Genomic DNA, 23271 nt, shown 5'->3' on the forward strand with positions numbered 1-23271 from the left:
AGTTTCAATACTTGTCCGGGCCTAAGGATACCGGATGTGATTGTATATCAGACTCATATATACTTGAGTTCGGTATTTAGTTAAGCTCTACTATATTAAGTTATCACCATGTTTTTGATTTTTTTAAATAAAAATCCAAGCACAAAATAAAAATACATTGATCTATGATTAGTTAACGGAATCAAGTGTGGCTTAATTTCATTTCCTTTCCTTTTTTTTTTTGTTAATCGTGTGAGTGTCTGGGTTAGTTTATGCACAACTCGACTAATCTCCTGAGATCCTGAAGTTAACGATCATATAAATTTTCAGTTATTTAAAAGCTTATGATATTTAAACTGGTAACCTAACTAGTTAAATTAGACCCATAGTACTGCTATAAGGCAGGGAAGTGAACCTTCCATTGCTATCTAGCTCGCAAGGATACTGAATCATTAACACCCTTGCAGGCAACCCAAGCGACAAGGGCACCACACCAAATATCTTCACAAGAACGTGCATTGCAAAATCTAAATTTCAAGAAATAGATCCCGTCAAAAGTCGACTTCTTCTAGATTTGCACAAAAACTAGGGTCAATTTGGTGTTATTAATTACATGTTGATGTACTGTGATAGTTATGTTAAGCCTGTACGAAGGGGTGAAGATAATGTTTGATAATGACAACTTATTGTTTTGTAATATTTGAAACAATCAAGTAATTTCATATTAAATTATATTGCCGTGTTCTTAATATATAAAATGATCAAAACGGATTGTCGCATATCTAAAATAATTTAATAAATATATTTCAGTCATGTCGAATGATTTATATCTCGTTAATATTATATGTTACATGAGTCGTCCATGTGTATGCATGTATATCCTTTACTAGAATATATAGCTCTTGAGTTTATTTTTTCAACTTTCTTTTTTAAAAAAAGTTAAACTAAGGTGATAATAACACACAGAAGACACACATATTATTTTAATAATAAGAAAAAGTTATTAGTAAAATCAATAAAAATCTAAGGTATTTGATGTGTATGTAATTTTAAAAATCAGTGGAGAAAGAAGTCATTTTAATAATAAAAAATAATCTCATTATAATCAATTATGTTTTTGTTTAAAGCAAAGGTGTCTGCTTTATTTTAAATTACACCTACTTTGTTTTCATATATATATATATATATATATATATATATATATATATATATATATATATATATATATAAATTAATTGATTCAAAATCATTTCAACAAACAACTCAAGTTCTAGATAACTTAGATTCCAGATGGATTTTAAGAACATGGTTTGGATTCAAACCATGCATGATGTTAGGCTCAATTTATAGTCCCATGATCAGCATATGAGCTCGGGTATCATGCCTCGAGCCTAATGCTAAACGTGTTTAATGTCTTGTTTTGCTTGAATGTGGAGCTCGAGCTCAAATTCTTAGTATGTCCAGATTTAAAATTGTAAATATTCTAAATTTTAAATTATTATCATTAACCAAATATTGTTTTAAGATAAAAATAGCTAAAAACAACTGGACATCAAAACCTACATTGTTTTCAAAACAAAAAATCTATTAAACAAGCATTATTTTTAAATAAAAATAGCTAAAAATAATTGTGCTTATGTTGTAGTACTAATACAATATTTACTATGTGTTTGGTAAGATGATTGAAAACATTTTTTAAAACACTTTTTTTTTAAAAAAAATCATCAATTCAATTCAATATTTTAATTTTACATGAAAATCAATATATATAAAAAACACTTAACCGGAGTGTAGTAATTACTTTTAGTGATAGGACGAGGAATTAACGCATGAAATATATAGAGATGCATGCTAGCTATGTGGGGCCATTAAACTACAAATCTTAATTATTAAATTACATTTCATTACAGATATTGTGAAATCTTGTCCGTTTTGTGGCCATCTTAATTCTGATCATGACGCTATTGCTGCTCCCTCCCTCGCCCCTCCCTCCCTCCCCTCCCCCCCAACATGAGATTTTTGGATAAGTTGATGTTGTGGTAAAAGATGGTTTTTAATTAAAAATATATTTTTTATTTTTAATATTAATATATTAAGAGTACAGAGAAATAGTCCCAAACAACTAATTAATTTTAATTAATTCCACTAATAAATGGACGTGAGAGGTAATAACCCATAATCCCAAACACACGGTTAAGAAGCTAAAAAACAACGCAAAAAAGAGGGAGAGCACGTCCAGGTTCATTGAACCTTAGGAATGACCGTCATTCGACGGTGGTAGCTTCTCGTCGTGGGTTTTGACTTTGACTTGGAAAAAGAGCAGAACACGCGTTGTTGCAGCAGCAACTTGTTTTTGAAGCTTTCAATGGAAAACGGAAGAAACACCCCATCCATCTAAAATGCTGTCCACGTTCATTGCATCTGCCCTGCCTTCCACCAGTACACTTACTGGTTCCCATTATCAGGATGCTTTCATGCTAATTAAGCCATGCATGATGATCGCTGGTTGCATTATTCTATAGTTTTTGTTAAATAATATTTAACACTTTTATTTGGAGAAAAAAAACAAATATATATATATATATTACAAGGCAATATCTTTTTATTAAATATACATAGATTTTCTTGCTCATTTTTACCTTCTACAAAGACACTTAATAATAATAATAATAATAATACATTGAGATAAAAAATAAAAAAATAAATTGAAAAGAAAACAAGAAGATCAATGGAGAAATTAATGGGATATTCGCAGAGGGCCACCATGAACTTGTTCTTCTTATCTTAAACTTGAGGTGCTGAAACCTCATTGGCAATTCAAGATAAAAAAAGGAAAGGTTTGTCATCTTGTTAGTTTATGCATGGATATATTAATAATATCATTATACAATCAATATATTAATAATTCCAAGTACTAATATAGTATATGGATAGTGTTGGTTTGTTATCGTGGTATTTTTGCTTTTAAAATTATTTTTTTATCTAAAAAAACATTAAATTAATGTTTTTAGGTGATTTTCGATAGTTTTGATGTATTAATATAAAAAACAATAATAAAAATATATATAAATATATTTTCAATTAAAAAATACTTTAAAAAAACATCTTACATCGCATTATCAAACAAATACAAAATATCCTTTTGTTCACTAAGCTACAAAAGGTAGGCTTAATCTATGTGTGTAAAGATTGGCTGAAAAATACAATTTATTAGTTATTATCACTCAAGAAATTAAGTTAATCTTATTATATAATCTCTTTCTTTTGATTAAATCAAAGAGATAGACTTAATCTCAATGTATAAGAACTAGGTCACGGACATTACTTATATAAAAGCTAGCATGAAAATCCATAGTAATTGGTTATGTTTTTCCTCAAATTACTTTGGTTAGTGTTTTTTATTTAGAAAATTAAATTGATTTTTTTTTGAAAAAAAATGCATGCAAGAGAGATACATACATACATACATACATACATAATACACATAGGTGGCATAGGCATGGAATTGTGGTCGAGGGGTTGGGTCGAGTTGGCCGCACAACAACTTGAAGAGGCCTCTCAATCTCATCCCTCCTTTCCTTCCTCGATAAATAGGCTCTATCTTCGCCCCTCTAACAATCGCTTCATCCTCAAAAACCAGAAGAAACCAAGGCGAGAGAGATAGAGAGAGGATCCTTTAAGCCCCGATTTCATCTCTCTCTCCCCTCTTTGTTTCCTCTCTGTTATCCCGCCAACCAGCTGACTGGCCATTGCCCTTCAGCCACCATCATCATAAATCTCACATTTTGCCCTCTTGGATCGCACAACATTGTCTCCTTCTTGCTTCACTCCTTGTAATCACCATCCTTTTGTCTTTCCTTTTCGATCTCGTCTTTTTTTCTTTAAGATTTCATTTTCTTTTTATTTTGTCTCTCCATTTTCTGTCCATGAAACAGTGTCGGTTGTTTATTGTCGTTTTACTTTTCGAACATTGATTATATTATGTAATGTAATTCTTGCTTCAGTCTTATGTGGTGTGGCCAAAACTGAGAATCTTTTACCAAGGGAAATGTTTCTGATCGACATTTTAGATGCAATCCCGTAGGATAGGAACTGGGGTTTGTGTTTTTGCAGTAATTCTTTGAATTTGGAGAATATAGCCGATCAGAACTACCGTTATTTGTATTGATTCCTGAACCTCTTTTTTTTTTTTCCGGGAATTATAATGTTATGATTTGGGATTAGCCTTGTAGTTTGTTTTTAATTATGTGAATGGTGACCTTTCTCAGGAGATAAGCGAAAATGGTTTTCTGGATTTTTGGCTATGGTTCATTGGTGTGGAACCCAGGCTTTGAATATGATGAGAAAGTGATTGGATTTATCAAGGACTACAGGCGTGTCTTTGATCTTGGTATGTTACTTGTTAATTTGAATTCATTTTATCAATTACAGTAATATTCATGGTCTCTAATTAGTTAAGCTGTTGTTAACAAATCTCATGTTCTGGATGTCAGCGTGCATTGATCACAGAGGTACACCTGAGAGTCCTGCAAGAACTTGCACGCTGGAAAATGTTGAAGGAGCAATTTGCGTAAGTTCAACTCTTTAGCAACTTTTATGCCTTTGACCTGGTTTTGTTGGTGGCGGTGGTCGGCCTCCTTTTCATTTAAATATTTGTACTGTTGCTCTTTCTCACTTTCAATAGGCTTGCGTTCTTCCTTGTTTTGTTTCTTATTCCTCTCTTTTCAATTCTTGTAGTGGGGAGCTGCCTATTGTGTACGGGGAGGTCCTGAAAGGGAAAGATTAGCTATGGAGGTATGTCCTGTTGCAGTATTTCTAGCTTAACATTGCTGAGCAGAGCTGACTTATGTACTGATTTGATGGGAGATATGTAGGGGGTATGATCTAAGATGGAGTGGCATTACAAAAGAAATTAATTTGCAATTAATACGCCTTTTTACATAATTCAGCCATATTCATATATTATTATAGTGGGAAATCTTTTCCCCTTCTTTTGAAAGCAGTTACTGAATTGTCATTTCTTACATGTATTGATATGCATTGATTTTAATTTTTTTGTAGTATTTGGAGAGGAGAGAATGCGAATATGATAAAAAGACCCTCGTAGACTTTTATAAGGTAAGATAATGGTTTGTTTTTGTTGAAGTGTCTGAATTTGCCAAAAGATTTCTAGGTCTGTCTTTATGCTCATTGTCCTCATATTTTTGATCCATTTGTGCTTTTCCTCAATATAGGAAGGGGAACCCTCACAACCTGCTTTAACTGGAGTTATAGTGTAAGTTAACCACTTTGACATCTATGAATTCGCATTTATTTTAGTTAAAAGAGACGATGTTTATGACATTCATCCTCCTTTTGGGCATGATTTTCTTAAAGGAATGTGTTCACATGTGCAGTTTCACATCGACTCCAGACAAGGTGTCAAACAAGTACTACCTAGGGCCTGCCCCGCTGGAGGAAATGGCTAGGTACGTTAGAAGACATAATCTAACCCTTTATAACCATTATTGTTTCTGCTTGAATGAAGTGCAGCCCATAAACAATTACCTTATAGATTCTTTCTCACCATTTCAGGCAAATTGCAACTGCTCATGGACCATGTGGGAACAACAGAGACTATCTCTTCCTGCTAGAAAAAGCCATGTTTGCTATTGGTAAGATTTAATTTCTTTTTGTACAGTGATCGTTCCTCGTGAATATACCATACTATTTATATCCATTTTGAATTGCTCTTGCTAATGATCGAGCACTGAAATGTGTACACAGGTCATGAGGACGAGATGGTGATAGAACTAGCAAAAGAAGTGAGGAAGGTTCTTGGAATTACAGGGAATGGTATTCCCACTGAGAAGAAGATAACTGGGACATCCCCGAAAGCGCTCATATCCCATATGCCAGTCCATCAACTTCGTCCACTCCAAGAAGCCGTCGTAATGGACTCTTGAAAGTCGAAGACCTATACATTAGAGATTAAACCAAGCTTCGTTAGCCCAACCTTTCTGAATCTTCCGTTGACCTTTCCACACCAGAGGAAGAGCTGTTTTTTATAGTAGAGTCTGTAGCAGTCTATCTAGTCTCTTGACAGTGCCACATCTCTAACCTTCAATTAGATTAAGTTCCAAACGGCAAAAGATGTTTGCTTGTTCTTATTGGCCAAATGACAGAAAGTAGATGGAACAACTTCTTTTATTCAACCTTTTATTTCCAATGAAAATAACAAGGAATAATTCAATTCCATTCTTTCATGCGAGTGCCAATTTATCTTCAGAAGCATGTCTTGAATGTTTGATTTTGATCGAATCAAGGGTAGAATGTTTTGAGATGCCTAGCTTGCTTTCTTGCTGGAAATTTCCCGGGAGATGAAACAAGGAGGCCATCAAATTGGTCATTGGTCACAGGTCAATAACGTTGACGATTCAGGAGACTAGAAAAGCAGTCGAAGCTTTGAATATTGGTTGTAGAATTCTGTTGATCTTGTAATAGTGCCAAAAATTTCCAAGTTTTTTCTTTGTTTTCCAACAGCATGACAAATTCGAAGTACATAGACTGCTACTGTTGAACCTTGGGGATAACTGAGCGTATGGTCAGCACTTCCTACAGCTCCCAACCATAACCTAACTTGCGTGAGATTCACAGCCGAAACTATTGCTAGTCATGATAATGGTTAGGAGCGCTGAACAAGCGAGTCATCTGTACGAGGAAAGAAAAAAAAAATGAAGTGCCTTTGAAGAAAAAAAGGAAATCATTTAACTCGCCAGGCCTTCAAAATACCCATCCATTTATTTATTGCTGCAAAAACAAAGCAGTACTTAAATTCTGAACAAAGTAATAATCAGATTACAAAAAAAAAAAAGAACTCAAATCAGAAAAAAAAAGGTAAACTTTTTTTTAATATAACATTTCTCCATCTAGAAACTAAAAGATTAGTTTTTCAATTTTTCAAATTTCTATTAAGCTTGAAAAACCACACATGTTAGAGGTTATCCACATTCACATTTATTCTTTACAAGTTTTTGAGATGAGAAAAAAAGACAGCATACAATATAATTTTGTAAATGCAAGCAAAAGATTAAAATTATTTTTTTCACATTTTCATGTTTCAATAATATCATAAATTTAACTACAAATATTTTCTTAGTTAGCAATATTTTCTTGGTTTAAATGAAATAAAGTATTTAGATGACTTATAAAATATGATTTTTTTATGAAAAGAACTTTTAATTTTGATGAATTTTTTTTGTTGAAAAAACTCATATTTATTTTTAATAAATGAATATGTTTTTCAATTTTTTTATTGAAAATGAAAAAGGAAAAAGAAAATAATTGATTTTAATAATGAACAGACCCTTAATAGCTTATAGCTTTTAGAAAGATTTTGTTTCCTTCCATATCGGAAAGATTTTGATTTGAATCGACTCGGAAACTTAGTCAAATAGACCAAACATGGATATCATTTTTTTTTAATATTTTTGTATTATTTTAATATGTTAATGTAAAAATTAATTTTTTTAAAAATAAAAAATATATTATTTTAATATATTTTTCAAACCAAAATCATCTTAAAAAACAATATTACCACGCTTTCAAACCCCCTACAAACCTTTTGCTTTATAGCTGCCATAAACAACCTGATAGGATACATAGGGGAGCTGAAGAAAAAGGTTTTGAAGTGTTGAAGGGGTATGTATCTACAAAAAAATTGTCAAGAAATATGATTTCAAATTAATTTGACAAAATGGGGTATCTACAATAGCCAAGCAACCTGCGGGCACCAAAACAGAGAGCGCACATTCCTTCCATGCGAATTTGTGCTTGAGCTGTGAGTAACAACGGCTCTTTGGCACTTTCTTGCAGCAATTGGTGGTAAAGGCAGTTTCCTCCCGTTCACGATATGGTTCAAATGGGGCTGTTATTTGCGCTGTCATTGTGAGACTTGATGACTTGTTATTTCTAGCAGATTTTTTCTTCATTGCATTGCACACAGAGTTGCTCAAACTCAATCCTATTGCTCTTTTTATTCATTGTTTTCAAGGATTAACTCTGAGGGAGCGATAAGAAACTGTTACCCCGTTGACCCTCTACCACTGTGGCATGAAGAGTTAAATGCATCTGTGTTTATCCAATGAGCATATGAAGTTATGTTGCCAGTGATGGAATTCTATATATATCTTGACGCAACAGAGAAAGATACTCCATTTAGGCTAAAAAATTCACTCAAACAAATCCCAATCTTACGAAAACTATCAAACACATGAAAACACCCGAGAGGGCCTCAATCAATCGAACCAGTGAAGTATATGGACTGTGTGCAATTGACTGGATAACATTTCATTTTGTTTTTTTGTTTTTAATTTGAGGACTAGAATGAACATCTCACATTACAAATGAGTTGTCCTAGGTGGCAATAAGTAGACCATTTTGTCCTGTCTTGTTCAGAGAAAGAGAGGGTGATATTTGGTCAGCAACAAGCCAACAACGGCAATGGCAATGGTAGGAGGCAATCAGGTCCACAACGTGTTCGTGTATGGAAGCCTTCTTGCTGATGACGTTGTTCGTGCCCTCTTGAGCCGCATCCCTCAATCTTCTCCAGCCATCCTCAACGGCCAGTCTGTATTTTTTTCTCTCTCTCTTTCGTTAAATTAAGATTGGCCTGTGATTTCATTTCAATATTAACTCTTCCTCTCATTGTATCGATTTCTTCTTTTTTCCAGTTTTTTTAATGCTCAATCATCACTGATCATAACCCACAATTTATTTTTGCTTACCTTTTGTTTTTGTTGTTTTGTAGTCACAGGTTTAGCATAAAAGGGCGTGTCTACCCTGCAATTCTACCTGTGGAGAACAAGGAAGTTACTGGAAAGGTCTGTTTCATCGGTTCACTTTTATGTTCAAGTCCTAATTTTTTCACTTCTTGATCTAAGCAGAAATCTTTCTTATGTATAATCTCAAGTTTTGGTTGCTGCCATTTGGTTTTTTTTAAAAAAATATTAAATTTAATGAACGTGTTTTTTTAGTGATTTTGATTCTTGTGTCTTAGGCTGCATCTAATGCATGAGTTTTTGTTAGTGCAGGTTCTCCAGGGCATCACTGATCTGGAATTGTATATTTTAGATGAATTTGAGGATGTTGAATATGAAAGAGTCACTGTTGATGTTTCTTTGATGGTAAGTGAGTTCGGTTCAACAATCTTCAATGTTTTCTTGTCACGAATTTAAATGGGATGTTCATGCTTCATTGATTGCATGCCCTTGTTGTTGCTAAGAAGGTAAGCTGCCAATTCCTTCTCCGCAGGATAGGAATTGACTGTCAAGAACATTGTTGATCATCAACTATCTTTTTTTTTTCTAATTCATGATCGATTGGTTAAGTGGCATGTCGCTCTTTTAGTTTTGTCATACTTTTCTTTGGACGTTTCGAATTTGAATAGTGTCTCATGGGTGGATGCAAAAGAAGTATTGTGGTTTTGAGTCTGCATCTTAAACGAATGCATGGGCTAAAATTCAAATGAAAAGCCAGATACTCTTGAAAATGCATGGTCCATTTCAAGGGGAAGGTCTCCAAACAGATGAGAAAGATCGTCCCATGTGGCTCTCATGGAGTTGTGCTATATTGTTGCTGAAAGTAATAGACGGTGATGATATTTTGCAGGATTCATCTAACAAGTCACAAGCATTTGCTTATGTTTGGTCAGACAAGAATGATCCCAACTTGTACGGGGAGTGGGATTTTGAGGTAAACATGCTATATTTTATTTTCTTGAAAATCTCCTTTGCATAGGTTGCTACTGTATGCTTTAATGTAGTTTCGGGCAAAAGATGTTCGAGAACGGAGGAATGTTAGAATATGAATTGTGAACCAAGAGTCCCATTTTTGCTTTCAGCAAACTTCAAAAATCAGAAGGTCAAGGCAATTGTGCTTGGCTCTATTCGTACCCCTTTTTTTATGGTTGAAATCTTGATTGATTCAGCTAGTTTCCTCTTGTTTCACCATGTAATTAAATCAGTTAATTAATTGGTCAGTGCCAAGGTCAATAACCTTGTTTGCAAAGTCAAAATGGAATAGATTCCACACATTTCTCATATACTGCATGTCTTTTCTTTTCCTTACATGATAGCTATGTTTACTTTTTGCCCACTTGTCTTGAATTTACACAGCCATTGAACTTTCAAGCCTCCAACCAAGGTTTTGCTGTGCTTCATTTCAATGTACTTTCTCTCTAAATCTGTGAGAATCAGGCTCTGGAAATCTAGTAGTCTTGAAATGATAAATCCTGTCATCTTACCTGTTCTTAGTCTTTGTTGTTCTGGTTTTGGAGGAGCATTAATAATAAATCCTATAATTCATAATTGAAAGTATGAGACCCGTCTCAACCACAGAATCATCAAGGTTATATTGCTTCATGCCTGGCCAACAACAGTATTAGCTGGTCAGGGTTAGCTATAGGTTTGCCATCGCTGCCAGCTAGGTTATGTGGGAAGCCACTGTGCTGTCTCAGCTGAAGTGAGCCCAACATGTAACCAAGCCCACGCCCAGGTTTCTTCTTTTCTATGTTTCTATTTTAAAAGAGCATCTAGGATTTTGCTGTAAATCTGTTGGATATGTTCTTAATGCTCCAGTCAATCCCGCCTTTTAGCCCCACCATTTGCATTTGCTGTTTTACTTCCGATGCCTTCATCCCATCATTTTCCTCAACTCTGTTTCTTGCTTATTTGTTTTCACTGTATTTGTCGAAAGGAATGGAAGAGGACTCAGATGTCGGATTTCGCCAAGATGTCTGCTGAATTTAGGAAAGATCTGGAGCTGCCCGAGTCGAAGACAAGAATAGCCACTTACGAATCCTACTATCAGCAGGATGGCAGCGACAGTCCCCTCGCCCCCTGAAAGCAGACATTCTTTCTGAACAATTATTAATGGCATAGGCGTAGTACTATGATTTTATGGTAAATTGTTCATAAAAGGCGAGTGGGGATTTATAATCCCAGACGTGCATTATAATGGATGTTGGGAGCCATTGCTGGACAATATATAACCAAAAGAATCATTTGATGTAAATCTGTAGGCTTCAAAGGCTATCACCTTATTCCTTTTCTGATTGGAACAAGTATCTAGTCATTTTAGAAAACCCCTTTCGTTTTCCTAAGTTGACAAATTTAACTATCAAGTTTAAATTCCCAGTAAATAAATCAACATAGAATAATTCTGAGGTAAAAAGTAACTGGTGGGCGTCAGGCAATAAAACTGTATGTCTTGGGTCATTAAACGATTCGTTTCCGTATTGATAAATTGCGGCGGTAAAAAACAGATGGCACAGAGGCGATCCAAACTACTGTACCGAGTCCTTCACATCAACTTCATAAAGGGATATCCCATCAGATTCTAATGCACACTGGTGAATCAGTGACAATTTTTGGTCTGAAACATGCTCTATTATTCGGAGGAAGCAGTTGGATTTTATAAATTAACATCCGAAATACAAATTCCTGGAATAATGATAATAATTTATGCAGCTGGATTGTGGCTACAGTTTACTAATACAGAAATGTTCTGTCTCTTAATATAGTAACCACTAACCACAATGAGAGACAATTGACTAAGTTCTGGACACCGGCCGGTGAATTCTCAAGTATCCGAATTTTCCTGACCCAGGCGACGAACCCTCGAAAATAAATGGCAAATAGCCAGTTCCGCCTTTGTATCTGTGCTGAATCTGGAAATTCAAAATGACAGATTGCTCATTAACAAGTTAAATCCAATAGCAATTATAAAGGAACAAGAAAAATACTACTTTTTTTTGCCCTTCTAAATGATTAGCAGCGATAAGCAACAGGAAATACACTCATCAATCTACAATGGCTTGCAATTGTAATTACTTGTTAAATATGAGCAATGACAATAGAAAGCAAAAATATAAGCTCTAGTTAATTCGGTGTCCTAGGCCTATCATCAAGTGCAAGAGCATGAAATAAACAGGGCATGTATGGAAAGGGAAAGGAAAGTATCTCGGCAAATATCAAATTCAAGATTATTCTATTTGTAATTGGCCACCTCGAAGAACAACAAGAACATGTGCACGATGATAAAAGGAACAAATGCATAAAGGAGAAAAATTAACATTTTTCTATGATCATGCTGGTCTAGAATTACCTCCAGAATTTGTTGGCTGCTTCTAAGACAGTTCCTACCGATTACACAAACTGTTCCACCAGAACCCCCACCAGTTATTTTTGCTCCATATAAAGTCCCATCTTCAGATTTTGATGGTTTGCCATGTTGCATTTCCTGTACCAACCGCACAAGCCTATCTGTCCCATCAGAACCAAGCCCGCAAGCACTGTAGCTATAGTGACACTGCAAAATAACATAGCACATTAACAATACTTTTAATCCACTTTTGTCTATTTGATAGTTCTCGGGTTGTCATGAAGCACTGTAGCTATAATGACACTGTAAAATAACATAGCACATTAACAATACTTTTAATCCACTTTCATCTATTTCATAGTTCTCGTGTTGTCATGATTCCATTCATTGAGCAGGCTGTTATTATTTCTTTTAACGTTAAAAAATAGTAAGATTTCTTTGGTGTAAAAAGTTAACGATCAGGATGTTTATCTACTTTCAGAATAATGCTTACTGTGGTCAATAAGTCAATAGTTCCTCTAAAGGAGAGGGGACATGGCACTGTCAACCAAACATGGCTGGCTTCACACATTAATAATGGTTTTTCCAGTCACTTTATCATGATTACAGGGCAGAAATATAGAGCAGTGAACATCTTTGTAACATTTCCTATAGCTGGATCATGAATATCTGGCAAATCAAATCTGAAGTTTCCACCAATGAAAATCTCAATCACAGTGATGTCAAACGAATTTGAATATACCTGATACAATAGTTCTCCAAGAGCTGTAAGTTGCTCATCTGAACTGGTGGAAGTTAACAATGCTTTGAAGGCCTAAACATCAAGACGCAGAACAAAGAGGATTTTAGAAATAGCATGGACAACTGTATCCACCAAACATAATTTCCAAAGTTGTTCAATCTATATTTGAAACAATGAAATGAAAATTATTGCTGACCTTGACACGGAAGTTTTCATATATAGGATGATTAGCCGGTGCTCTCACAACATATGTGCGCTTCTCATCAATTATCGTGACAGCATCATTATGATCAATATACTTCTCCAGAAAGGTCTCTCCAAGGATGGATTCAGGAAGCATCTTAGCATAGAGAGCCTCATATCTGTATCATCAGATTTAACATAGAAGTAAAAAATGCACGTACATTTACTTCAGAGTTGCAGGACAAGATTCAGATGTTCCATAACCATAATCATAAAACAAGATAATGGAGAATGACAACAGAAAACTAACATTAAGAAGTAAAACTCACAAAGAAATACAGCATTTGGAATGGAAAGTAAAGAGAACATCAAGTTAGAACCATCTAACACTGTGATAATATATTATAGAAGCGGGGAATCACCTGTCGATTGTGGAAGCATGAGGTTATGACAAGTAAAAACTGTTTTTCCTCTATTTTATTTAAAATGTGCGTTTCAACTATAATAAGAGGCCATGTTTCTTAAGCAATGTAAGAGTATTTAATTCATCCCACAAAGAGAAGAGAGGGAGTTTTTTTAATCAAAACAGTCACAGGGCTCTGTAAGATAACTACAGGATGTAAGGATAAAAACATTATCAACATAAGAGAAATTAATCAAAGCATCCCACACATCACATGGATTACTACCTACCTTACACAAATTATGGAATGGACCTCAAAAGACTGTTACCTGTGTGGATTACTACCTACCTTACACAAATTATGGAATGGACCCCAAAAGACCGTTACCTGTGTGGTGATAAGTTACACAAGTAATCCAATGAAGCTTCAGCTTTGATTAGATCCACACTATGATCCTCCAACTCGTCATGGATTAACCCATTAGCACTGGGCAGTGATCTGGACAAAGTAGATGATGCTATAGACTTAATCATCTTTTGACCCATGAAGGCACCTATTCTTACAGATCCATAATCTGCACCACCAACACTGCCGAAGAAAAAAATTTTACTACATTAAAATAGGAGCTAAGCAATGCCAAAAGATAAAGGTGCGTGGTTTGCTACAAAAGTTATCAAAGTGGTGAAATTACTACATTATCTAAGCCATTAGCAATGCCAAAAAATTACTACAATAATCCAGAAGCGAATGTAGCTATTAAAAGGAGCTTCATAGACCATTAATTTCTTGAACATGTAATAAATATTTGCTTGCTTGCAGGAAAGTGAGCAAGTCAAGGGCCTGGCAAGAACAAGAATTAACAACCATTATTAAGTTCCATAATGCCTGATCTGTAAACAACTAATATGCCATGTCCAATAGAGATTGGAGAGGTTGGTAGTGAGCCACAACACAGTTTCTTTTACTAAAATGAAAAGATGCCAAATCCTCAAATCAAATAAGATAAACATCCATGAAGACTTAACAATCAATTAGTGAAAGCAATCAAGAAAAAAACTGAAATAGAGAATATGAAAGAGTGCTTAGAATGAATGAACATTACATGCAAATGCCAATTTGTAAAATGAGTGGCAGGAGAATTAATTAAAAGCATTCAGGGGGCTGGATACCTGTGTCGTATTCCTGAATCAATTCCCCAGAAACGAATATGGCTAGGAATTTCTACAAGCCCAATAACCTCTGCAGGCTGCATTGATAATCAACACAGGTATAGCATTGTTTCTTATCCTTTGGAACATCTTTATCAAAAGTTTAGCCAGCGACATGAATAATCCTTACCTGGCACACCATTGCAAGAAGTTTGTTGGCTTCACCACATGCTGAAGTCATCTGATCCATTACACCACATGGAGCTCCAACAATGTGATTCTCTACCTATTGAACACTTCTTATGTCAGAACTGATATACATATTTTGCTAATAAGAAGTTTTCTTCTATCTGTTGAAAATCAAACCTTTTGGCAGAGCAAAGCAATATCTCTTGGACTGATACTTAATCCTGCAACATTTACATGAAGGTTGAACTTTAAAGTCAATTGTTTAACAACATCAAGAATATCAGTTCATGAATATCCAAGAGTATCCATGGTCCAGTGAAAAAATAAATGATAGTGGCTTTATAGATGATAGTGGCTTTATACAACAGCTTACTGTAAGAAACAGAATTTTTTGTATGATGCAGGCAGTATTCTTCATAAATTGCTGGGATTCAATCTAACAAGACTACAGCTTGAAAAATAAGAACTAAACCTTGTTAGATATTTACAGAGTTCATTAGCTGCAGATGTTTACAAAGTAGATTATTAGCTTCTGCAAGGAACATTCCTAACAAAAATATATGGTGACAAATTCAAAGCTTTACATTATTTAAGCTTAGCATTTTGTTTAACGTTGGCAAGTTCTCCAAAGTGTCAAGGCATTTATTCTGGTAATTGGAAGTAAAACCAAATTAATTAATCTTCAAGAAACCCTGAAAAAGTCTCAAACAATGGAGAAAGATCTTCGTATCCATTGATTCAGGGTAAAAAATTACAAATTCACAGTTTTTATTTATTTATTTATTTCCTACCTAGTATTCTGTCCTAAAACTCATGTGCTTCCACTTAGCCATCCACTATCCCATTGATCTGTTGTTGAACCATCTTGATTATTTCAAAATACAGTTTACATAAAGGTCATTAGTCTTGATAATTAATTGGGCAGCTAGCGCAAGGACCAAATTATAACATGACAGATATATTAAAAGAAAAAATGAACTGCCAATGAGTTTAGGAGAATTAGAATAGCAGTTACCATGAGCAGCAGCTATAGCAGACATGCTGGCAACCTCCACTGATGCAGAAGAAGATACCCCTTTTCCCTCGGGGACTGCTGAAGAAACCTGTATTTCCGTGTAGGAATAATTAAGATCTGAAATGAGCAAAGCCCAGAATGTGCATGGTTATGGTACACAGATGATCTACAACGAAAAGGAAAAAAAAGGTCCACATGCAACAGACAATAACCAGAAATTTGACACAGTTTACCTAGTTCACCTTAAGCTTTGGGTCATTGTAAACCTATAGTATAGCAGTTTTATGGTTATATGACAGCAAGATACATGAAAGCAATCTTATCGTCTATATTTTCATGCATATTGAAGTCAATGGGAAAGAGGAAGGGGAAAAAACAAAGAAAGCCAATATAGCAACAGATAAAAAAAGAAGCAATAGAATCTTCTAATGGAGAAAGAATGCAAGAAGGCAACTCATACCAGCATGCTAATGCTATCCTCAAAGCGTACACCTAATTCTGTCATCAAAACAAGAATTGTCCCTGCAACATAAGCTGCCCACCTAAAAGAGGGACCATGAATGTAAGGATAATGAGTTCTCAATATATCTAAATAAGAAACAAAAGTGACAGTGACCTACTTTTGTGATGGATCTTGGGCAAAATATGTTTTTGCCTTGTCATATGATATTGGCATCTCTCCATCCATAAAATCAGATAGATCCATGTCAAAGGTTGGACCACGATTGCTTAATTCTGACCCATAGGATACCTGATTGAGATAAAGAAAGATGTTTACAATAGCAATTAAAGATCTATCTCACATATCAAGCTTTAAGCTGCACAAAATGAGTTCAAATCATAGTCATCACAGCTGAATTAACAGCATAAACCAACAATCTACATCGTATATGGAGAGTGACTGGAGGGGATGATGGATGGATGAGTGTGTGTGGAAATAATGGTTCAATATTCAAATGTCATACTTACTATTTGAAGAACAGGTGTAGGCCCCTGTCCTTTTGCATTTTGCCGAGCCTGGGCATGTTTCCAGAGCCTATGTTTACTCGCATGGTTCCTTTGCACAGCAACATGACAGGCTTCTTTAATAGGCATCTATGACAAAAGAAACGGAAGATGGTTGATCAACTCAATAGTGACAGATCTGATGTGAAAGAAGTGGAGTTTTTCCTCACTATGACTACATTCATACTTGGTGCATGATAATACACTTAAGGATATAGGAGTGGTTTGATTGTCAGGACCATGGTCAACATTAGGATTCTTCTAAAGAAAACAAAGAGAAAGGAAGAAATAGTCAACATATGGAGGAAATAGGATTCAGATGTGATAGACAGAAAGAGAAATAGATAAATTGATTAGCACCAAAGCATTTTGGGAAGCCAAATTAATATAAAGTGTATTAATCCTTCACAAAATGGATATTGCTCAGGCACCCAAAGCAAGACTTGGTGAGAACTGTGGTGTTGCCTCCAGGCATCAGTAACTTTTTGGATCAAAAAGGATAAAATACAGCGGTAAGGTTTAAGTAAATACAAAAAAAAAGGAACAAAGGCAGCACAAAATTTTACTGTGATGGCAAAGCTAAAAAATAGAGAAGTCTAACCTGCAACACAAGACTTCCTGAATAGTCAGCAATCCCTCCCATTACGTCCAATCTCCCAGGTGCTCTTGCCACATAGATGTCTTCCTGTACAAATACAACATAGGCAAATAAACCCCTTCCATGTTTGTATCAAACACATAAAGAGGACCTACTTTAATTTCCAAATGACATTTAAATCCATCCATTTTGAAGATGATAGTGATTCATAGTGCAGGAATGCAACTGAATGAGAAGAAACTGCAAATCACTACAATGCCTAGAGTCAACCTTGTACATAGTTTCTATTAATGCTAAGCATTCTGGTTTGTGAAAACACTAAAAGACTACACGATTTAAAATCAATGTGTTTTATTGGACACGATACAGACCTCCCAATTAAAGAGTCCTGCAGCAGCCTTATGTTCCCGCATTTGGCGCTTCTCAGTGTTCTTCTCAGAGTCATATACAGTATCTAGCTCTGCCAAGCTCTTTAAGAAACTCTTTGTATCTGGAAGGCCTTGAAGATCTCCATGTAGAATCTCAAAATCATCAGTGCATCTGGAAAGAGTCGCATAAAAATGTCAACAGAATAAAGAATTGAATGTCTCATCAAAATTAAGAATCTGCCAAGTTAAATGGAGAAAGACAACTCACATGCTTGTTAGGGATCCATTTTCAATTATTTGGGTAGTTGGAGACCCGGTAGATTTATTGAGTTCATTTTCAGCACTTGAATACCATTCTGGGATGCTGATATCTCGTCCAGGGACCCTTTGTAATTGATAACCAAGGACAATGGCATCTCGCAATCTTCTTGCTCCACTGAACTACACTTTCACAAGGAAAAACAGAACAATTGTTTTAGACCATTCAAAGACAAGGAAATGATATTTTAATGTAAATCTGAATTTAGTAACTCAATTTTTTTCATAAAAAGTTCTACCATTTTAACAATGTACAAGGTGTTTGACAAAACAAAAATTGTCACAGAGAAAAGAATCAAGGCAGCTCGGCCATATGCAAAACCTCTCAAAAACTCAGCAGAAAGGAATGAAAGGTTGAAAATTGAAGGAATACGAGGATTAACATCCATGGATTAATTATTCTTAACATTTGTCTTGTACATTTTCTTTGAAGATAGTTACATTATCATTACAGAAACCTTGTCCACAACGATGTTGATGCAAAACACATGCACTATTGATTACACCCCACATAAAACTAGATATCAAAACTTTGCTTACCTTATCTGAAGCATAGTTTTTACCAATAGCTGTCTCCTGCAAAATGTGAGCTGCCACCTACAATTTCAAAATATTCAAAAGCATATCAGTGTTGAGAAACAACATGTCAAGAAAATCACAGAAATCAGGAAAGGAAGTTAGTACCTCGCCTCCATTAATGCCTCCCTCATAGCATGGTTTCAAACTAATTGCACGTTCAAGATAAGGTTTCCAGTGGCCAGTGAGTAAATCTCTCCTAATCATCTCAACACCACACTGGTAATACTGTTTCAAGACATCATATTTCACTAGTATCAAAATAATGTGAAAGGAGCTACATGAAAAGATCACAGAGAGAACTGAAGAATAAGATGAAGAGGAAGAAAGGAAGAAAACAAAAGATTATGATGACACTTGAAAACAATTATTGCACCTCAAGCATATTTCTCAAAAAGGGTTCTTCATTGAAATAATCTCTTCGCACAAAGACAAATGGTAGCTTGAATGCCAGGGCTTCACTGACAGTGCCATATCCAATTTTCCCTGAAGAAATGGAAATCCCATTAAGTTTCTGTTTCAAACCATTTAACTTAGTTCAGCGACCGAATGACTCTATGAAATCATGTCAATACTGACCCAGCATGCAGTCTGATGCTGCAATAAGATCAGGTGTGTAGGCATCTTTTGCAAGCTTTATGAAATTTGGTGGAAGCTCCTGGCTGTCAGAAGCACCACAAACCTGAATCAAAACTCACATGCTTCAATAACCATTATGAAAATGTGTTTTTATACATTACAAAGACATAGACATTGTTACTGAAAAAGGTACCAGGCAAAGCCAACCAGAAGGTAAGTACTCCTCCTTCAACTTCCACCCAGATGGCTGCACAAGAGGGAAAGAAGTTTGTAGTAAGAATGAAATTATTGTACATTTCCAACCAATGCATAAGGCATCAAAGCATATCAGGGACAAACATTGCAGTAGACATTCAATGGAGAAAGAGAAATCTACTTCACGCAAATTTGAGCACACATATCAGATCTACAAAAACTTTTAATATCCTCACCTGTCCACCAAAGTTAAGGATTACCAGCTTCACATCATCACTGATGCCAAGTTCCTTCCTTGCCTATGTTAAGAAAATAGAAGACTTGGATCAACATCTGAATGATATAAAGAAGGGTTTCAACAGTGTTCAGAAGCCAAACCTCCTTGCGGGTTTTGTGCAACCTCCTCACAACAAGAGGTACATCAATAACATCCCGAAAAGCAGGCACTGAAAACAGAAGAGAACCAAATTAATATTTTGAGAGCAACCAAACAATGTTCCTGCACCAGATATGGAAATGAGAAAGGAAACACAGGGAGATTCGTCTTGAGGCTGTGTAAGAACCAACATACTTGGGCAATATCCTGGGAGGCGGATTAGGAATTCACAGTGAGAGTAATCCTCTGCTATCTGTAATAATTTCAAGAGCATAAGCAAATTTAGTACTACTAAAATCACACCAAAACAAGTTCCAAATCAAAAGGGTAAATCCTGAATGCCAAAACAGTGCAGGTACACAGAAAAAGTACAGCCATCTCAAATTTCATATAAATTCTTGAGATGAAGAGTCATTGACAATTGGTTTGACAGCAAAATCACTATATTGAGTATTTTCTATGCCTTGCGTGATTAATTGACTTGGTTGGAATTTTGGATACAACAGAATAAAGATAATGGGAGAAGATATTGGAATTATGACCAGAACATATCAAACAAAGAAGGCATTGGCAAAAGGTCACAAGAACTAGGGAAATGGAAACACTAATTGGACAATTATGAGTACACGAGGGGAAAGGAATTCTATAAAAACAATATGTCACCTGCCAAACTATTGAACGATGATGATTTCCAGCTGCCATGACATACTCTGCATAGATGAAGTCCCAACTGCAACAGTGAAAAGACAAAGATCATATCATAACAGGTTTTCATAAAATCACAAGGATTGATGATGTGGCTAGCAAAATTTCAAGCAGGGGCTTTAAATTTTCCATAAGTTATACCAATGACCTTGCACATCATATCATATTTTCAACCATGGAATGGTAACACAAACATCAAACCAAGTCTAGGGTTTATAACATGACCTAAGCACTATGTATCAACCACTCCACTAAGCAACTTCATCTAGAAAGAAGCATCTTTAGTAAAATAGATAATAGGCTATAAGAAGCAAACTTTTTTTGTTTCACACTTTAAATTTAGATAAGGTCAGGCAAAATTTCACATCCAAGTATCTCAGTTAAGGTCAGGCAACCTTATGATCTAGTTTTAATTTTTTGACATGACAAAAAAGTAAGTTACAATAAAGAATATTTATTCAGTGGATAAAATTAAAATCTTTTCATGCAATTATGCTTTTTCACCAAACCAATATTTCGTATTTTTTTCCTTAAAAGGAAAGAAGAAGAACAAAAAGACATAAATTCTTGTGGAGCTATCCATTAAAATCTCTCGTCCTCGAAGGCTATAGTGCTTATTGATAACACTCAATACATTTACCCTCCAAGATAATTAGACTCAGATAAAAGAAATTCTAGAAACTGTAAAATGAACAAGAATGCTAGCAACAAGTTACCTGAAGTTGGTGACACAGACAGATCGAATTCCTGCATCAGCTGCAGCACGGCACGCAACTGGAACAACATCAGAAACCTGTTTTCATATGAGCAAAAAAGCAATTCATCAATTCTCTTCATTTTTCACCATTTTTGTCTTTTAATACTAAATTAAAGTGAACCCTTGACACCATAGTCCAGATAAATAGCCATTGCAGGAGTTCAACTATAATAACAAATATGAGAAAAACAAGATCAATACCACTAAGTCAGCTTTGATGGAGTTCAGCCACTCTATCTCAGTAGCCAAAATAGATTCCCGGGGCTTCACAGCCGTCTCCGAATACTAACATCCAGAAAAGCAAGAAAGTGTAATTAGCATAGCAAAAGAAAAATTCCATCACTTCAATTGATATTTAGGAAGTATGAGCCAGCACTAATTACCAAAACTATAATTGCGAAAAAAAGAAAGAAAAAGGGTAATAATTAGTGTTTTTATACCTTCTCCAACGACGCAAGGCGATCCACGGTCAATGCATCTGCCTGTACTGCTCCACAGTCCAATAATACCTATGAATTCAAACACAAATAAAAAAATTAATTGGAATTATCAATTTTCTACTTCCACATTCCCAAATAACAATAACAATAACAATAATAATAATAAACCTTGCGAATGAAGAGACGAGGCGACTGAATTTCAGAGGTGAAGACAAAATCAGGTGCACCAGTGACCACGTGCACATCATGCCCAGCCAAAATCAAGTTCCTAACAACCTATTCCAGCAAAATCACACTGTTTCAAGCTCAAACCCAAATTTCCTAAAAAAATAAAAAATAAAACAGAAAAATACTATGCATGATCATCGCAATCACGCTATGATCATCAACATCAAGCTGTCTCGAAAATAATGATGATCTTTTTTAAAAAAAAAAATTTGAGAACCACGAGGAATTGCAATATGGAGAAAAAATAAGAGCAGTGAAAGAGACCTCGACAACACGAGTGGCATGGCCAAAACCATGACCGGTAACATAATAGGCAAACACCAGGTGCTTTCTCGACGCCGATACTCCATCGCTTTCCTCTATTCGCATTTTCACCTCCTTCTACTTCAAAAGAAACTGATAAAGATGGAGACAAATTGCTGCCTTGATTTCGGGAATTTAAGCCAGCAAAGTAAGCTGATGGCGGGTGTGATCAGGAGTGATCAAAAGAGAACGTTCGCATTTTAATCAAAACGAGCACTGTGCATTTTGGACCGTTGGAGTTGTTTACCTCCAGATCAAGAAGTTTAGATTTGACTAGCCACAGCTGTCAGAGTATGTTTGGCCGATGTGGCATTCTTATCTTTCTTTTTTCTTTTTTTTGACGATTTATTTCGTCATATAATTTTTTTTTTCTGGCCTATTTTTATATGTACTAACAAGAGACTGAAAAGGACATTTAACAAATTAAGATGGACTAAAGAAAGGAGCAGTGAAAAATAAGAGCATATTAACGATACTTTAAAATGCGTCGAAAAAGTACTGTATTTTTTTTTACATGTTTTTTTTTCATTTTTTTTGTTTTTTTTCATTCCTCACATTTTTTTTTCATTTTTTCCCCAAAATTATCTTCTTTTTTTTTATTTTTTAATGTTTTTATGTTTTTTTTAAATTATCTTCGTCAATTTTATATTTTTACTATTAAACTGGTTGAGAATTTAGCTTTATAGTTTTTTTCTTTGAAACATTATCGATTGCTACAGTGTTTCTCTACATAGTTTTTACTTTCCTACAATGTTTTTCCACATGTTTTTTTCTAAAATTATCTTTGTTGAATTTATATTTTTAATATTAAGATGGTTAAGAATTTAGTTTTATAGTTTTTTTCTTTAAAACATTTTGTTTTTTTTATGATTTTCTCCAAAATTATCTTTGTCGATTTTATTTTTTTAATATTGAGTTGGTTGAGAATTACAACTGTAGTTTTCCTCACAAAACATTGTGGATTGCTACAGTGTTTTCCCACATGGGTTTTTATATGATTTTTTTTAAAATCATCTTTGTTG

At 34.9% G+C, this 23271-nt stretch overlaps 3 protein-coding genes across 4 annotated transcripts; 2 read left to right on the plus strand and 1 right to left on the minus strand.

The window, feature by feature from the left end:
- Positions 1–3514: 3514 nt before the first annotated feature.
- LOC133674953 (gamma-glutamylcyclotransferase 2-1-like) lies at positions 3515–6224 on the plus strand. Of its 2 annotated transcripts, none has more exons than XM_062096261.1 (9): positions 3515–3812; positions 4248–4369; positions 4473–4549; positions 4717–4773; positions 5041–5097; positions 5214–5254; positions 5376–5447; positions 5554–5633; positions 5746–6224. In XM_062096261.1, the coding sequence occupies exons 2-9, from the start codon at positions 4261–4263 to the stop codon at positions 5922–5924; spliced, it is 672 nt and encodes a 223-aa protein (XP_061952245.1). In that variant the 5' UTR covers positions 3515–3812; positions 4248–4260; the 3' UTR covers positions 5925–6224. The 2 variants fall into 2 exon arrangements, with proteins under 2 accessions (XP_061952245.1, XP_061952246.1); XM_062096262.1 differs by lacking the exon at positions 3515–3812 and adding an exon at positions 3836–4140.
- A 2166-nt stretch (positions 6225–8390) lies between these two features.
- On the plus strand, positions 8391–11031 carry LOC133674123 (AIG2-like protein D). The gene is made up of 5 exons (XM_062095109.1): positions 8391–8585; positions 8768–8840; positions 9051–9143; positions 9628–9711; positions 10714–11031. The coding sequence occupies exons 1-5, from the start codon at positions 8461–8463 to the stop codon at positions 10858–10860; spliced, it is 522 nt and encodes a 173-aa protein (XP_061951093.1). The 5' UTR covers positions 8391–8460; the 3' UTR covers positions 10861–11031.
- Positions 11032–11383: 352 nt separating this feature from the next.
- Positions 11384–22478, minus strand: LOC133674122 (L-arabinokinase-like). The gene is made up of 29 exons (XM_062095108.1): positions 22211–22478; positions 21887–21994; positions 21719–21787; positions 21480–21563; positions 21238–21314; positions 20480–20546; positions 20012–20069; positions 19819–19886; positions 19677–19739; positions 19439–19492; positions 19246–19348; positions 19043–19152; positions 18775–18894; positions 18631–18687; positions 18041–18213; positions 17776–17944; positions 17408–17491; positions 16771–16896; positions 16422–16552; positions 16262–16343; positions 15802–15889; positions 14964–15007; positions 14788–14883; positions 14619–14695; positions 13837–14037; positions 13059–13224; positions 12863–12934; positions 12124–12327; positions 11384–11686 (listed from the first exon to the last, which is right to left on the minus strand). The coding sequence occupies exons 1-29, from the start codon at positions 22313–22315 to the stop codon at positions 11570–11572; spliced, it is 2973 nt and encodes a 990-aa protein (XP_061951092.1). The 5' UTR covers positions 22316–22478; the 3' UTR covers positions 11384–11569.
- Between the last annotated feature and the right edge of the window lie 793 nt (positions 22479–23271).

The sequence above is a fragment of the Populus nigra genome, chromosome 15 (assembly GCF_951802175.1).
Source record: "Populus nigra chromosome 15, ddPopNigr1.1, whole genome shotgun sequence".
NCBI classification, from domain to species: Eukaryota; Viridiplantae; Streptophyta; class Magnoliopsida; order Malpighiales; family Salicaceae; genus Populus; species Populus nigra.

Bases quoted from the DNA above. Each gene is read 5' to 3' on its own strand.
- LOC133674123 (XM_062095109.1), top strand. From the start codon at position 8,461: ATGGCAATGGTAGGAGGCAATCAGGTCCACAACGTGTTCGTGTATGGA. The intron at 8,586-8,767 runs GTCTGTATTTTT...GTTGTTTTGTAG, and splicing joins CCAGCCATCCTCAACGGCCA to TCACAGGTTTAGCATAAAAG. The intron at 8,841-9,050 runs GTCTGTTTCATC...TTGTTAGTGCAG, and splicing joins ACAAGGAAGTTACTGGAAAG to GTTCTCCAGGGCATCACTGA.
- LOC133674122 (XM_062095108.1), bottom strand. From the start codon at position 22,315: ATGCGAATAGAGGAAAGCGATGGAGTATCGGCGTCGAGAAAGCACCTG. The intron at 18,214-18,630 runs GTAAGCAAAGTT...GTGAAAGTGTAG, and splicing joins AAAACTATGCTTCAGATAAG to TTCAGTGGAGCAAGAAGATT. The intron at 13,225-13,836 runs GTAACGGTCTTT...CTGATGATACAG, and splicing joins TGTAACTTATCACCACACAG to ATATGAGGCTCTCTATGCTA.
- LOC133674953 (XM_062096261.1), top strand. From the start codon at position 4,261: ATGGTTTTCTGGATTTTTGGCTATGGTTCATTGGTGTGGAACCCAGGC. The intron at 4,370-4,472 runs GTATGTTACTTG...TCTGGATGTCAG, and splicing joins CAGGCGTGTCTTTGATCTTG to CGTGCATTGATCACAGAGGT. The intron at 5,634-5,745 runs GTAAGATTTAAT...ATGTGTACACAG, and splicing joins AAAAGCCATGTTTGCTATTG to GTCATGAGGACGAGATGGTG.